Source organism: Hippocampus comes, unplaced genomic scaffold (genome assembly GCF_001891065.2).
Source record: "Hippocampus comes isolate QL1 unplaced genomic scaffold, H_comes_QL1_v1.1 scaffold167, whole genome shotgun sequence".
Classification (NCBI taxonomy): domain Eukaryota; kingdom Metazoa; phylum Chordata; class Actinopteri; order Syngnathiformes; family Syngnathidae; genus Hippocampus; species Hippocampus comes.
The window spans coordinates 907,694-921,676 of record NW_017805502.1 but is presented as its reverse complement, the minus strand read 5'-3'; the positions used below and the strand labels follow the sequence as shown (position 1 = coordinate 921,676).

At 44.1% G+C, this 13,983-nt stretch overlaps 1 protein-coding gene across 2 annotated transcripts; it reads right to left on the bottom strand.

Annotated features, from left to right (window-relative positions):
* Positions 1–3,101: 3,101 nt before the first annotated feature.
* LOC109520209 (protein Wnt-7a) lies at positions 3,102–12,160 on the bottom strand. 2 transcript variants are annotated; one of them, XM_019877285.1, is made up of 4 exons: positions 11,822–12,160; positions 11,301–11,527; positions 6,683–6,954; positions 3,102–4,395 (listed from the first exon to the last, which is right to left on the bottom strand). In XM_019877285.1, the coding sequence occupies exons 1-4, from the start codon at positions 11,890–11,892 to the stop codon at positions 3,913–3,915; spliced, it is 1,053 nt and encodes a 350-aa protein (XP_019732844.1). In that variant the 5' UTR covers positions 11,893–12,160; the 3' UTR covers positions 3,102–3,912. The 2 variants fall into 2 exon arrangements, with proteins under 2 accessions (XP_019732844.1, XP_019732845.1); XM_019877286.1 differs by lacking the exons at positions 11,301–11,527; positions 11,822–12,160 and adding an exon at positions 8,487–10,065.
* Between the last annotated feature and the right edge of the window lie 1,823 nt (positions 12,161–13,983).

The following is a 13,983-nucleotide window of genomic DNA, read 5'->3' as shown; positions in this document are numbered from 1 at the left end:
ATGTCTGTCAAATGCGGCCTTTAACCCGGTCCAGTTTCTCATGTCGTTTCTTCAACGCACAGTTACGCTTGTTTTCAGAGCTTTGAAAAGACTGCACAACGGGGCTGGTATGTTGCTTCAAATCATTATGAAAAGCTCCTACAACAATCCCCCCACAGAGCTCTTTGTATAGGTGCCTTAATGCCACTGACAATACCTTGAAGCTATTTGACCGCTGTGTTTACATGCACAAATCAGATAGCGCATGGGAAGTCAGATAGACCTTGCAAGGCCTTGTGCATCTCTCTTGCTGGGAGTGCAGATTGTCTCCTATCTTTGGCTTCCATCTCCGAGCCTCAAACACCGTGCTGCGAAGAGAGTGCCTGAATGAGCTCCTGCAGCTCCTCACAGTATCTCTGGAATCACATAAAGACAACTTTGTGCTCTGCAATTTACTGTGCCGTGCTCAGGTGCTTGTGCATGTCTCAACCAGAGGCAAGACAAAAGTATGACTGACATAATCATGTGTCATGAGATTTATGGCCAGAGAAGGCGAAGTGGAGAAAGAAATGTGAGCGCACGCTTTCTCGCTCCGCCTCCACCTCCTTCAAATGACTGTCTTCAATGCCCCCCACTTGTTTGATTGAAGCGTCGGCGGATGTTGACACGTGAGCAGTCAATTGAATCCGATCACACATGCGTCTTTATAATGTCGGGGCAGCTTCATTGTGCATATGAATTATCAGCGGCTCTGATTTGAACCACTGGCAGGAGTTCATGGCGAAACCAAGCATAACTCTGCAGACCACTTCCAAAAGTGAGCGTGTTTTGACAAACACAATTCCTAAGGGGAACGCCACCAAACCTCACAGCAACATGCACATCACACCCTTGAGCGTGTTGGCGTGGACCCGATCCTGTTTTTGGAAAAACAGTGTTCGCAGTATAATTAGCATGTCGGTGATTGCACGGGGCATGTAATATCAAAGGACGTGGTATTTTGTGGGGATCAAGCTACTGAGGTCTTTGTGTGGTTTCTACTTTGTGCAGCTGGAATACACGGCAGCTGGATCATTTGGTAGCTCACCACAGGGTTTTTATTCATAGCAAACCGGTGCAAGATTATTATTGAAGGTTTGATGGCAGAGACCATTAAGATTATTAAGGATTGGAAGAATTTAAGAAAAAAAATCCCAAGTGCTCTGTAACTTCAGAACACCACATTCAAGATAATGGTCGCACCGAGATAGTACTGTATTATGAATCAAAAAGTACATTTGTTAAAACGCCAAGCCAAGTGTAGTTAGGTAGATGATGAGATTTTGAAAACACACAACTCTGAAAAGTAACACTAATGGACTGGTACTCCTAACACAACTTGAGGGCGACCTAGCAAGCAGTGTAGCATCAAAAGAAAGGATTCAAAAGTATAATTACGTACCACAAAATGTTTTCTCTAAACAAGCTGCCTGATGTATAGCAAGTTAGATAATGCAGGCCTACTACATATCACTTTTGGCACAGTTTTCAAGAGAACTGCACACACCCCTGAAATGCAACTTTCGCGTTAGCACACGTAGGTTGCTAGCACATAAGCAGTCCCAGTTAAATCATTTCCAAGTAAGGTATAGTTACAACAATTGCTGTTATTGTGGTTGCTTAAATGACAGCACTGCTTGGAACTTAAAGCAACTTCAAGATTGGAGCTTCTGCTCATGCCAAATGGGAGTAAAATCTTTTTGATACCGTTATTTTGAGGTATGAACACAAAACCAAAGCGCATTCCACATTCTTTATGCTCTCATTCATACATTTTGAAAGCTGCAAGCAGCAGTGAGGACATACAAAAGACTCCGAGGTGTATGTGTTCATGGGGTAATGTGATGCATGCAAAAAACTTCAACAGAGGCTTAACCTGAGCTTTTTGAATGCCTTCCGAACCTGACATCAGCCTTTTGTATGAATATCATGAAAGGCCTTTGTCAAAAGTGACAAGCCTTCGTTATTGTTTCCATCGTTCTTTATGCGGAGCGCTTTAGCACCGGCAAAGACACATGATATGGCGAAAACACAGTAAATTAACCTGAGGAAATTGCTCAGAAAGGCAACAAAGGCGAAACATGTATCTGTCCTGGAAGATGACCCGGAGCAGGTTTCCCATCAAGACCTTAAGCCCCGTCTCTGTTCCACTCCCATGCCGATGAGAGTGGAATCTGTAACGACCGTGGGCTCCGGCATCGTTAACATTTCCCTGACGTGTCGGCCGGCCTCTCTTGGAGACTGCCCCGCATTTTCTGAGCGCCGCTGAGGTTGTTGTGGCAACGAGTCGCCCAGAAGTGAATGAAGCAGATGTGCTAGTCATCTATCACCTGACAGCTCCCACTCCCCCAACTGAGCAAGCCATCACCGTGACAGTTGGTCCAGCTAGTCTCATCAATTACGCCGGTACCCTGCTATTAGAACACAAACACTTCTTCTCTTCCAACACGTTTAACCACTTCCCGGTCTGCAAGATGGGCCCTCAATTAAGACTGAATAACTTTCCCCTCTCACAGCACATCTCTTTCTTCCGTCGTCATTGTATACATAGACATAGCGGGATTTATCAGCATGGTGATATCCGAATGACCGAGGAGGATTAATAATTAACTTCTCCGTTCATCTGAAAGCTAAACTAATGATTAAAGCTCAATTGATCAATATTTAATGAGTAATTGGTAATGTTTGTCATGAAACTTGAACTATTAGCCATTTACAGACGATCACTAATGAAGCTCCTAAAGTAGGCTGCAGGATATTTTTTTTTGCTCTTGATAAAGAAGTGGAGGGAAGGAAACAGTGATTGCATTGTGCTGCATAGTTCACACAAGTACTGCACACATTTTTGAAAAACTATTCGCCGAAGAGAGGGACAAGGGGGAGATATATATATATATATATATATATATATATATATCATTAATGGTGAATGAATGTTTTGAATTACCCCCCTAATAAAAGTAAAACTAGCAACATTAACCTGAAGCCAACATTTGATGTTAAGATTATGACATTGGCTTTCAAGCAAAGTGCCTCACTGAGAAAGAGGTTGTCAGAGGAAACAAAAATGAAATCATGCCATGTTGGTGTTATTCTGCGCCTGTATTCCATCAGTAGTAGTCATGAAATGCAGTAAACAGCAGCTTCTATAACTCACACTACACAACCACGGCAGTGACAACAGGGGCAAACGTACATTATCAGCATTTTACAGACATGTGTCCGAGCTTAAAGTTGAATATTATGCAACAGATATAAATAAAAACATCCATACAAAAATAGGCTCTTACAAAATATACTCTATGAACCAATATTTACCAAAGGTGGAAAATGTGCCTGTGTTTTTGAAGCTCCGACCTAAACAAAAAAAAAATTAATGGGATTCTCGGGACTAGCAGCAAACAGAGGGAAGACACAAGTGGGTCACGAGTTAATATGACGGATTCCAGGTGGATTCAAATCCAGTGTGTTAACAGTTTCTGGTCCCTTTAATAAACTAAGCCCTCCCAACATGGAGTTATTTGTGACCCATAATGGACAAAATCAGTAGTTCTTATCCAATAAATTAATATTAATTATCTCCATTCTATAAAAGACAGTATGTTAAATATTCCACATGGATGAGTTATACCATGCGTGACAGACAGCAGTATGCGCGGCTTAGGCATCGCGCGCGCCGTATTCCATTTCTCGTCCCCACTACCGTACGTGTCCGTGTAGATTCAAGTCTTTGTGCTTCAGTTGTGTGCAGTTTTACCCCTTAACGGTGTTTGGCCACTCTGCATCCCAACCAACCCAAAGTGCGCACACCAGTGGCTTCTGCTCGTGCCGCAGGAAGATCCAAAGAGACACGCGTGTTCACGACCACACGCACGCCAGCACCAATAAATATTCTCATTTGCACGTGTACACCTCTGTCCTCTCACTGCACGTGTTGCATTTGACGTAGCAGCACCAGAAGAACTTGCAGTTGCACTGCCACACTCTGGAGTACTGATGCGTGTTGTAGCCGCGGCCGCAGCACATCAAGTCGCAGCCGCTGATGTGCTGCATCATAGTCTTATTGCACACTCGCCCTTGCGTCCCCAAGCTGCCCGTCACCGTGTCCGCCTCGCAGTAGTTTGGGGACTTGTCTATGTACACCAGGTCTGTATCCATGGGCTTCCGGTAAGAATATGGCTTCTTGATCTTCAGGAATTTGGGGCGCTTGTTGCGGCTGGCTTTGACCGGTTCCACGTGCACTGCGTGGGCATATTTCTCCTTGAGAATGTAGCCAAGCTCGCGGAACTTGGGAAGTGTAGTCCAGCAGGTTTTGGTGGTGCAGGAGCCCGACACGCCATGACACTTGCATTCCAGTCGCATGTTCTTCTCCAAGACCTAGAAACACAAAAAAACGCTCAGCAACCAAGACATAATACAGCCATAAAAACTTGGTCTTAGCGGCCAAAAAAAAAGCACTCTAAAAATGAGGTTCATAACCGTTGTTGACAGCAAATTGGAATCAGAGATGGCTTTATGTGACCCAAAATATAATATTTGATGCCGCTTTTTTTAAAATTCTTCACACATTTTTTTTCTAGCACAGTTTTTGAGCTATTTTCAGTTCTTGTTTTGAAGTTTGACCTTTAAAAGGTTGCGGCCTATGGATTTCTTTCATGCGTTGTCATTTATAGTTATGATGTTTCAGAAAAAAATTCGGAACCTAACTCTGAATTCAATTCATAAATGTTACTAAAAATATTACTGGAATAGAACTGGTGTGATTCAAGGAAAAGAAGTTTCGGGGCATCTAGTTTATTAGCTAGTCAGTAGCACCTTGGCTTTAATATTAACGTGCGCATGGCAAAAGTGGGACTGTCTGTCCACCTGTAACATTGCAGCTAATTCATTCATAAGAATAAACAATTACTGATGGGTAAGTGCAGAATAAAATAATACTTATACAAATGTGTTGATATCGAGTGGTACAAGTTAAAAATTTTGCGACACCTTGTTGAAGTACGGTGGGGCCACTCACTCAAACTACTCCATGTGACAGAGGACTGGATCAAACCATTTTTGAGGCAAAAGGGGTGGACATTGTATTTTTGTGGATGATGATGATGATGATTATCATTTTGAAAACCTGCTGTGCTTGAGAAAAAAAACATGGGCAAATTCTAAATCAGCGCAAAAAAAAGTACCAGTAGTAAAAATGTGTTGACCCGTGTAATCATTTTCCAAGTCAAGCATGGATTGAGTATAATGTGCAGCTCTGTGACATGACAAGCGAGCACCCTGCAGTTGGGGATTAAATGGAAGCCCATCGCATTGCTGCTTTATAGCGTACACACAGAAGCCAAAATAAAGTATCAGATGTCAGCCGGTGTGTGTGTAGTCACCACACAACACACAAATGTCAAGAGAGAGCATCGGAGGCGTAGAGTGACTGGGATTACTGCTAAAGCCCGGCCTGATGACAATGAGGAGCGCTATTGGCCAGAACGGGAATTTTCTTAACAAGGTGAAATGTGAATTTCCTCCCGAGTTTCGTGTTCAAAATGGCATCTTCAAGTTGAAAGCCAAGCGTTCCTTAACATTGTAACTCAAATTCCTTCATAAAGTTGCGAGCTTCAGCAGCCTTAATCCATCAGTTCTTGCGTGACCAACATTTGTGGCAGCCTTTGTCTGGAGGATTGGACCAGGGGAGCTCCTGCTCGGCGTCACTGCCTTTGATTAGCATAAATAAAGGAGGGGGGGGTCGCTATCAAAACAGAGAGTGCCTTTATTAGCAAAAAGAACAAAAAAAAAACGCTGCTCGGCGTTTCCTGGAAGACAAATTTGCTGTCCAGAAAAGCCAGTTTCGATTCACCGCCACAGAAACTGATCGGCTCGGTGCGATTGTGTCCGAGGGCTTTCAGACGACGAGGCCATGGACGTGTCGGTTGTGTGAATCGGGCTTTTCTGGCACAGGGAAAGGAAGAGGGGGATATGAGTTAACTTGGCCAAAGCTACTTTTTATTCTTCACCAGGTCCTCTTTAGCTGTTTGGCACGTCACTCCACTTGGTCTTTAACCTCTTAGACCGAATGGAGTCTCATTGTCACCCTGTGCTGAAAAGGAGAACGCGATGTTTGTCCTCTTTGTATCCTGCCGCACAATTGTTGTCTGTCTTGGTGCCCTGTGCTGCACATTCTGTTACTTTCTCGCAGAAAATGGAAGTGTATCATTATTTTAGTCATGTCCCCGGATAAGAATGAACCAGTGGCACTGAATCAAATTACACCCAATAATTGAAAGTGAATTGAAAGAGGCCATTGAATTGCACTCATCACTGCAGTCCTGGAGTGCACAAACAAGCACAAAGCTACTGATTTATCACGTTCGAGGGACATTAGAAACGAAAGTAATTGTGTCAGGCCCGACTGGTGAAGCACCCGAGGGACGGGGATAATGTCTTTTTGGACGGTGCCCATGTCTTTTCTGTGCAATCATCTCATCAATCACTTTTGACAGTTTTTTTTTTTCTCTGAAAGCCATCTTCATTCCACTGTTTGTTCAAGCTGGGCAGAACCTTGGCAACGCTCGCTTCCGCCACTACTTGGCAGAGGTTTCCAGGTCACTGCGATTATCAAGGCCACCCCAAAAAAAAAATAGTAATGATTTTGGAGACGGCTGCAGCTTACCTTGCGTCCCACCTCATTATTATGGAGGTTCATGAGCGTCCTGGCGTTCTGCTTGACCTCTCGGGCATCAATAAACACTTTGGAAAAGCCGAGGCCGTAGCTGATGTCCGCAGAGCAGCCTCCCCACTTCCATCCTTGGTCCCTGCTATAGAAACCCTGCTTCTCTTTGTCACAGCTGCAGTCGCTCAGGTTACCCTGCGTACAGGCGGCGGTGATGGCGTGGGCCACCCCGGCCGCGATAATGGCGTACGTAAAGGCTGCTTCTTTGCTCCCTGCAAAAGCGCAGAAGAAAATACATCAGAGTAAGGAATGTGGTTTTTGTTTTGATTTTGCTTCACGCGCACCCCTTCAAGCTCTGAAATGTAATTGACTGTCGAATCTGGAGTAACTCCAACATATTGTGTATATGTTGTATTTACTTGCTAAACAGCTTGAGAAAAAGACACCTTGTGACTTGGTTTGATTTGTAAAGACACCCTGCACAGACGACACAAGTCAGTGCAATTCATGTTCGTGTTACATTCATTAATAAGTGGAGTTTTGGACAAAGTCTTTTAAAAGGGAAGTCAAGTGAAAAATATCTTAGGTATGTACTCTGTGGCCCGACTAATCTAAACGAGGCATTCTGGTTAGTACTATTTTTGTGGAGTTAAGCAGCAAAAGCCATCCATTTTTATCCATGTAAGCGGGCGGCCATTTTCCCGCTTGCTATTGACTGAAAATGACATCACAATGTGTATAAGTACTAAGCTTGCAAATGTCACATGACCAAAACGCAGAAAAACAGGTGAGTCGTCATTGGTCATTAACTGAACCCTGAGGCACTCTGACGTCATTTTAAGTCCACAGCAAGTGTCAGTACGGGGCAAAATGGCCGCCACTACAAACGCACTTGTAATCGGAATGTCGTGTTTCAACTCGTGGGGGAGCAGATAACACATTTGTATTTTTTTTTCTTTTTTCAACTTTGAGCTGAAAAAAATGGAAGGGATAAAATTCAAATAAAAAAATATACATGCTCAACTCAACTAGAGTTTCTTGAGTTTATTTGTGTTTGTTTGTGTTGTGTTGTATTTGGGGATTTACGATGAATTCAGTTCAGATGATCAGAACAACAGCAACATAAAATGTCATGAAATCATATCTTGACATCAACATTGTCGCGCCCGTCAATGTTTGCACCACCGATATCATGGACCACAAAGGCAGATGACGATGAAGCAGCTGCTATTCTAATTATGATAACATTATGACAGTTTCTACTCAGTGTCAAATGTTGTTGGTTTTAAATGAATGATACGAGATTACCAATTAACAGTATGTGAGTTGACATCATGGTCTCAATGACATATCACTGAAGGGCGCCAGTGTTTTGAAATCTGACCTGGAAACTGTCCTGCCTGTGAACCAAGATGGCTGCTGGCAGTTTAGTCAACAAAGCAGCATGAATAAGAGGGCTGTCAGGAAGGGAACAGCTATTGATCCATTCAGAAATGACACATTCTGTGTAAACTCATCAGACATGAGCATCTCCATCCTGGCCTTATCTACGCCAGGTCTGCTGAACAAATCATTTACACATGCGGCAATATTGACAATAAACTAAAGGTTAATCTGACAGAGTGTGACGAATAGTTTTGGGGTGAAATATGACAAGGGGAAGGAGCCTTATTTTAAAAATGCTTCAACGGGAAATTAAAAATGCCAGTTTGAATGTCTAAAATGCTAACCGGAGGCAGCAGATTACGTCCATCAATATTTGTATAAACAAGCTCCTTTTTGGGCTGTTTGTTCACATCCTCACTTTCTTTGTGTCCTCCTGCCACCGAGCTCACCAGAAGCGCCACATACAGCAAGCATGTCCTGGCCGTGTGCCACCTTTCTATCCTTGAAAGAAAGATAGAAAGAAAAAAAAAACCCTCATATCGAGGCATAAATTATGTTGACATTTTTACAGACTAAATGGGCTCCGGGCCAAAAAACAAGGTGTGTCGGTGCACTCAGTCACATCTGAGTGCAGTGCTGTTCATTTTTCTCTGCGATTCCTGCGCCTGACTCCTCCAAAAGAAACAGTAGGAGCACTTCATAAGATTGTACTGAGTGATGGAAGATATTTAGAAGGGAGAACTGAAATTCAGTCGTGAAAATGTCCCTTTTCTTTCTAGTCGGGCCTCTCCTCAAAAGCTTATTCTTCAGCCTTAGGGGCCAATCGTAGCAAAGCGATGCACCTTGCACTACCCACACTCCTTCAGAGAACAATTGCAAGCCACACAGCCCCACTCGGCTTTGCGCCAACAATGGCATCCATTTGCAACCACTTGGCTTCTGGGCTAATCCGATCGGTGAAACCAATCTATTTGCTATGCCTGTCCAAGCCGTGGATGTGCTGCCGGCTTTCACGCCAACACCGACACTCCTGATGGGCCAAAACTACTCATTCATAAAAGGACAGCTTGTCAAACGCGACTGACAGCATGACTGGGATTAGCTTTTCTTTCCACTGGCAGTGGGCAAGATGGCGTCACGCAGCTGGTGCAAGATACGAAGCCTTTTATTTCTATAGCACTGTTAATTTCCCCATTCAATATTTTCTATGTTCAAATTTCTCATGACACCAGTAACCGAAGGTATCTCGAGCTACAAATCGAGAATAAATTAGTCACTAAGTGTTCTTGGGTTTGCTGTCTAATATAGTCCACACCAGGGGCGATTCTAGGGTAAGACTTTTAGGGGAAAGGATCTCCCAGGAAGCTGAGATCAATTTAACCATTTGTATATTTCAACGCAATTTCATTGCCAGATTTATGAAAGAGAAGTGTAAGACTTTTCGGTCATGGGCATCCAACCAGTTAGCTCGACAGTAGCACCTTGTCTCGATTGTTTTACAGGATATTTACAACAGCTTCCCATTCCAATTCAAGCTGAGGAGAGTGCTGCCGTCTCTCACCATTCGAAACTTTTCCTGGCTGGAAACAAAAATGTCAGCTAACTTCTACCGAACAACATAAACTGTGAACTGAAATTAAATGCAGCAACATTGATAACTGTTATAATAGAGCGTTGTCAAGGTACTGAGTGGTAAAAGGTACGAAATGTTCCACATTAGGCAGGTTTAAGACAGGCATTTACTACATACACCACAACTGTACTTTCAGGATATTATTTGAAGGCACCTGTGCAAAAAGCGATCAAGTGGAACAAACCATTTTTGAGGCAAGGAGGCATTGCTTTAATTTTATTTATTTATTTTTTTTATTTCACCAGAGTGCTTTTGTTAATGCGCTTCTCTAACTTGTTTAAAAAGGGCACATTCAAATAAAGTAAAGAAATATTCGTTAGAGAATGGTGGCACGGTGGGCGACTGGTTAGCACATCGGCCTCCCAGTGCAGGCTACAGCCTCCCTGTGTGGAGTTTGCATGTATTCTCCATGCCGGCGTGGGTTTTCTCCCGGTACTCCAGTTTCCTTCCACATTCCAAAAACATGCATGGCAGGTTAATGGAACACTCTAAATTGTCCCTAGGTGTGATTGTGAGCGTGGATGGCTCTTCGTCTATGTGTGCCCTACGTTTGACTGGCGACCAGTAAAGGGTATGCCCCGACTATTGCCCGAAGACAGCTGAGATAGGCTCCAGCATGCCCGCAACTCTTGTGAGGATAAGTAGATTAGGGAATGGATGGATGTATAGTTGGAGAATCACTTGTCTATAGCAGTGATTCCCAACCAGGATGCCGTGGCACACTAACATGTCCCTTGACAGATCATCCGCCGTGCTGCAGAAAATTCTATAATTTTAGTGTGTGGGGGCAGTCATTCAATTTAGGGCTGCTTGATCTCTCCCCAAAATGGGCTAGAAACACGGACCACCATACTCAAAAACAGACAACACCAATTACCCAATCTCTGTCGGACACATCCGTCTCCATTGGAGCTGGCGAGTTTCTCTACTATGGTACTTTGGTCATTGTAACTTATACCCGTGGTAACGTCCACGTCCTTACAGTGGGAGCTGCAGCACCCATCAGCAGATGGGAGAAAGTCCACTGAAACTGTGTCTCATGAGACTCGGCCTGGTATGAAAAGAAAGGCTGTGACTATTCACAAGAGCTATGTTACAGTCTTGGCTCCAGATACCTTTTATACATGCTCCGCGAAAAAAAAAAAGTCTGGAGAGCAGCTGACACTTGCTGCAAAAAAATATTTACTTCCCATCTAAGCAAGCACATTTGTGTTCTAAAATATAAATTGCACTTCCATGCGATTTTCACACCTAAAAGAATGCCCCTACCCCCTCAAAAAATAAATAATAATAATAGTTATATTTGCAGTATGTTTACAAATAGATTCATATGAAGTTTTCCAAATTTGGATGCAGAAATCAAGTGCACCTTGCATTTCAGGGGCGTTTGCTTCAACCGGTTATACAATGTTCACTTTCATTGAACGATGTTAGAAGCAGAGTGTGTTTGTACAGCTCAAGTCGGTACTGAAATGCGCATGCAATCACAAACATGGTGGGGGGGGGGGGACACCTTTACGCAAGGGGCGCACAATTGTGCACCAATGCAAGTGACTCAATATTCTAATTATGAACAAACATGAACAGATAGCAACATACCCACTTTCAACTCTTTTCCGAAGACGGTCCTCTCGCCCAGGGCCGAGCAGTTCCAGCGCCCGTTTTTGAACTGGAACTGACACTCGTTGATGCCCATTTGCGCGCCCTCTCCGATGACGATAATGGCATCGGGGCGACTCTGGCAGATAATCCGCTGCCTCGGGGCCAAACCGGGGATTTTGTTACAGATTATGCTCGCTCCGAGGGCCACCACCGATGAGAAGCCCCTGGGGAGGGGAACAAAAAGATTTTACCTTAAGCGGCAGGTGCAATTTCACTTCCCAAAAGTTCCATAAATAACACGTAACTATACCCACGTTTCACCAAGCGCAAACATTGGACGACACTTCAACTTTCAAATACTACGACTTTAGGACGCTGTTTAACGACTTTAACAGATGACAGCAATGTCATTACGTGTCTTGATTGTGGTTAATTGCAAACCAATGACACAAAGTCGTGTGCTTTAGAGAGCGTAATAACACTCTGGTATTAACCCACAACGGCGTGGCGCAGCTCACCCAATTTTCAGGTAGACTATTCCCAGACAAAGTAAAACTCTTAAAATCCAGCGCCGAGTTCTCCGACTCATCGCGGCCTCACGGTCATGCAATGACTGCTGAAGCTGAGGAGGAACTCGATTCGGTTAGTCTCCGATCGATCACAGCACAGGTAACTCCACAGGCAGGTCCACAAGCCGGGGAAACATTGAAAAAAAAAACTTATATTGCCAAGTCGAGCCAAGATCCTTTTAGGTGGCCCCCTTGTCGCCGGGTCCCGTTGTCATTGCGATGATGATGTCAGCACAGGTAAGCCTCAACAAGTGCGATGGCTTATTTCTCACAGTTCTTAGGCGAACAGCACGTCTCGACTTTATATCGCGCTCATCTCAGTGGGCGTGGCTGCGGGAGACTTGCGAGGGGCCCCACGGAAGAATCCTCTCTCTCTCTCTCTCTCTCTCTCTCTCTCTCTCTCTCTCTCTCTCTCTCTCTCTCTCTCTCTCTCTCTCTCAAAAACAGGACGTTCAGGTGTCGCATTCATGTTCCAGGGCCTGATAACAACGCGTCTGAAATGTGAAAGTTGTTTAAAATTGTAAAGAATTTAAACACCCTAGCAGTGGTTCCAATTAATCAATAATAATAATCACAATAATTAAAAAAATGAAAATGACAAGGAGTGTCTAGCTCTGGTCCTCAAGGGCCCCAATCCAGCCTGTTGGAGATGTCGTCCTTCTCCAACACACTTGATTCAAATGATCAGAATCATTATCAGGCTTCTCAGGACTTGCAGGTGATCATTGATGATGATCATTTTGATCATTTGAATCAGGTGTATTGCAGAAGGGAGACATGTAAGGCGTGATGGATAGGGGCCCTCGAGGACTGGGGTTGCCCACCCCTGATCATGACCAACATTTAATACAGCCTACAGTAGCTTAGTCGGCTCAAGTGTTCATTCCTTAAAAGTATATTTCATATAATTGTGGGCCACTCTAACATTATGTACAGTTTGAACACTAACACTGCACTTTAATCTAGGAAAATAAAAACTGAAATTAGATATTCAAGATGCAATGAAAATGTTAGTCATGTAGTAGTGGTACATTCGCCTGGCTTGTATGCGGGCAGCGTGGGATCAGTTCCCACTCAGTGACGGTGTGGATGTGAGCATGAATGGTCGTTTGTCTCTGTATGTGCCCTGTGACTGACTGCCGACCAGTTCAGGGTGTCGTCTACCTTCCACCCGAAGTCAGCTGGGATTGACTCCAGCAACCGGCTGCTCTTCAGGATAAGCGGTGTTGAAAAATGGATGGATGGATGAAAAAATGAAAATGTAGTACATGTAAATGTTAAATAGCAATTCTACCAAAATAAAAACAAACAGTTCTAAGATTGAATGCAAATGCGGTGTACTTAATCACTGAACAGTCCATAACAAATATATTGCACTGGATTTTAAAAAATTATTAACCCAGAGTAACAATATGCACAGTTGAAATATTTAATTCGGCTTTCAGTTCCCACGACAGGTAGCCTGCATCTACCACTAGTGGTGGAAAAACACTAACGCGAAACCTAACTCTAACCCAACCCATACCCTAAAACTTACCCTAACCCCAACCCGAACCATAAACCTTGACTCTAACCTAACCCCAACCCAACCCTACTCAAGGATCCTGTTTGTGGACTTCAATGCTGCGTTCAATATATCATCCCGGAACTCCTCGCCTCCAAACTTCATCAGCTCAGTGTGTCCCCTACGATCTGCCAGTGGCTCCTCAGCTACCTGACGGGAAGGACACAACAGGTGAGGCTGGGAAGGACAACATCATCAACACGCACCATCAGCATTGGGGGCCCCCCCAAGGATGCATCCTCTCTTCGCTGCTCTTGTCCCTCAACACAAACGCCTACACCTCAACACATCCAGCCATCAAACTCATCAAGTTCGCAGACGACACCGCAGTCACCGGTCTCATCAAAGACGGTGACGAATCTGCGTACCGACAAGAAGTGGAGCAAGTGGCGCACTGGTGTAGCCAAAACTACCTGGAGCCGAACACGCTCAAGACGGTACAGATGATCGTGGACTTCAGGAAAGATCCTTCACCACAGCTGCCCCTCAAACTATCCAACTGCCCCGTGTCAACCATAGAGACCTTCAAGTTCCTGGGAATCACAGT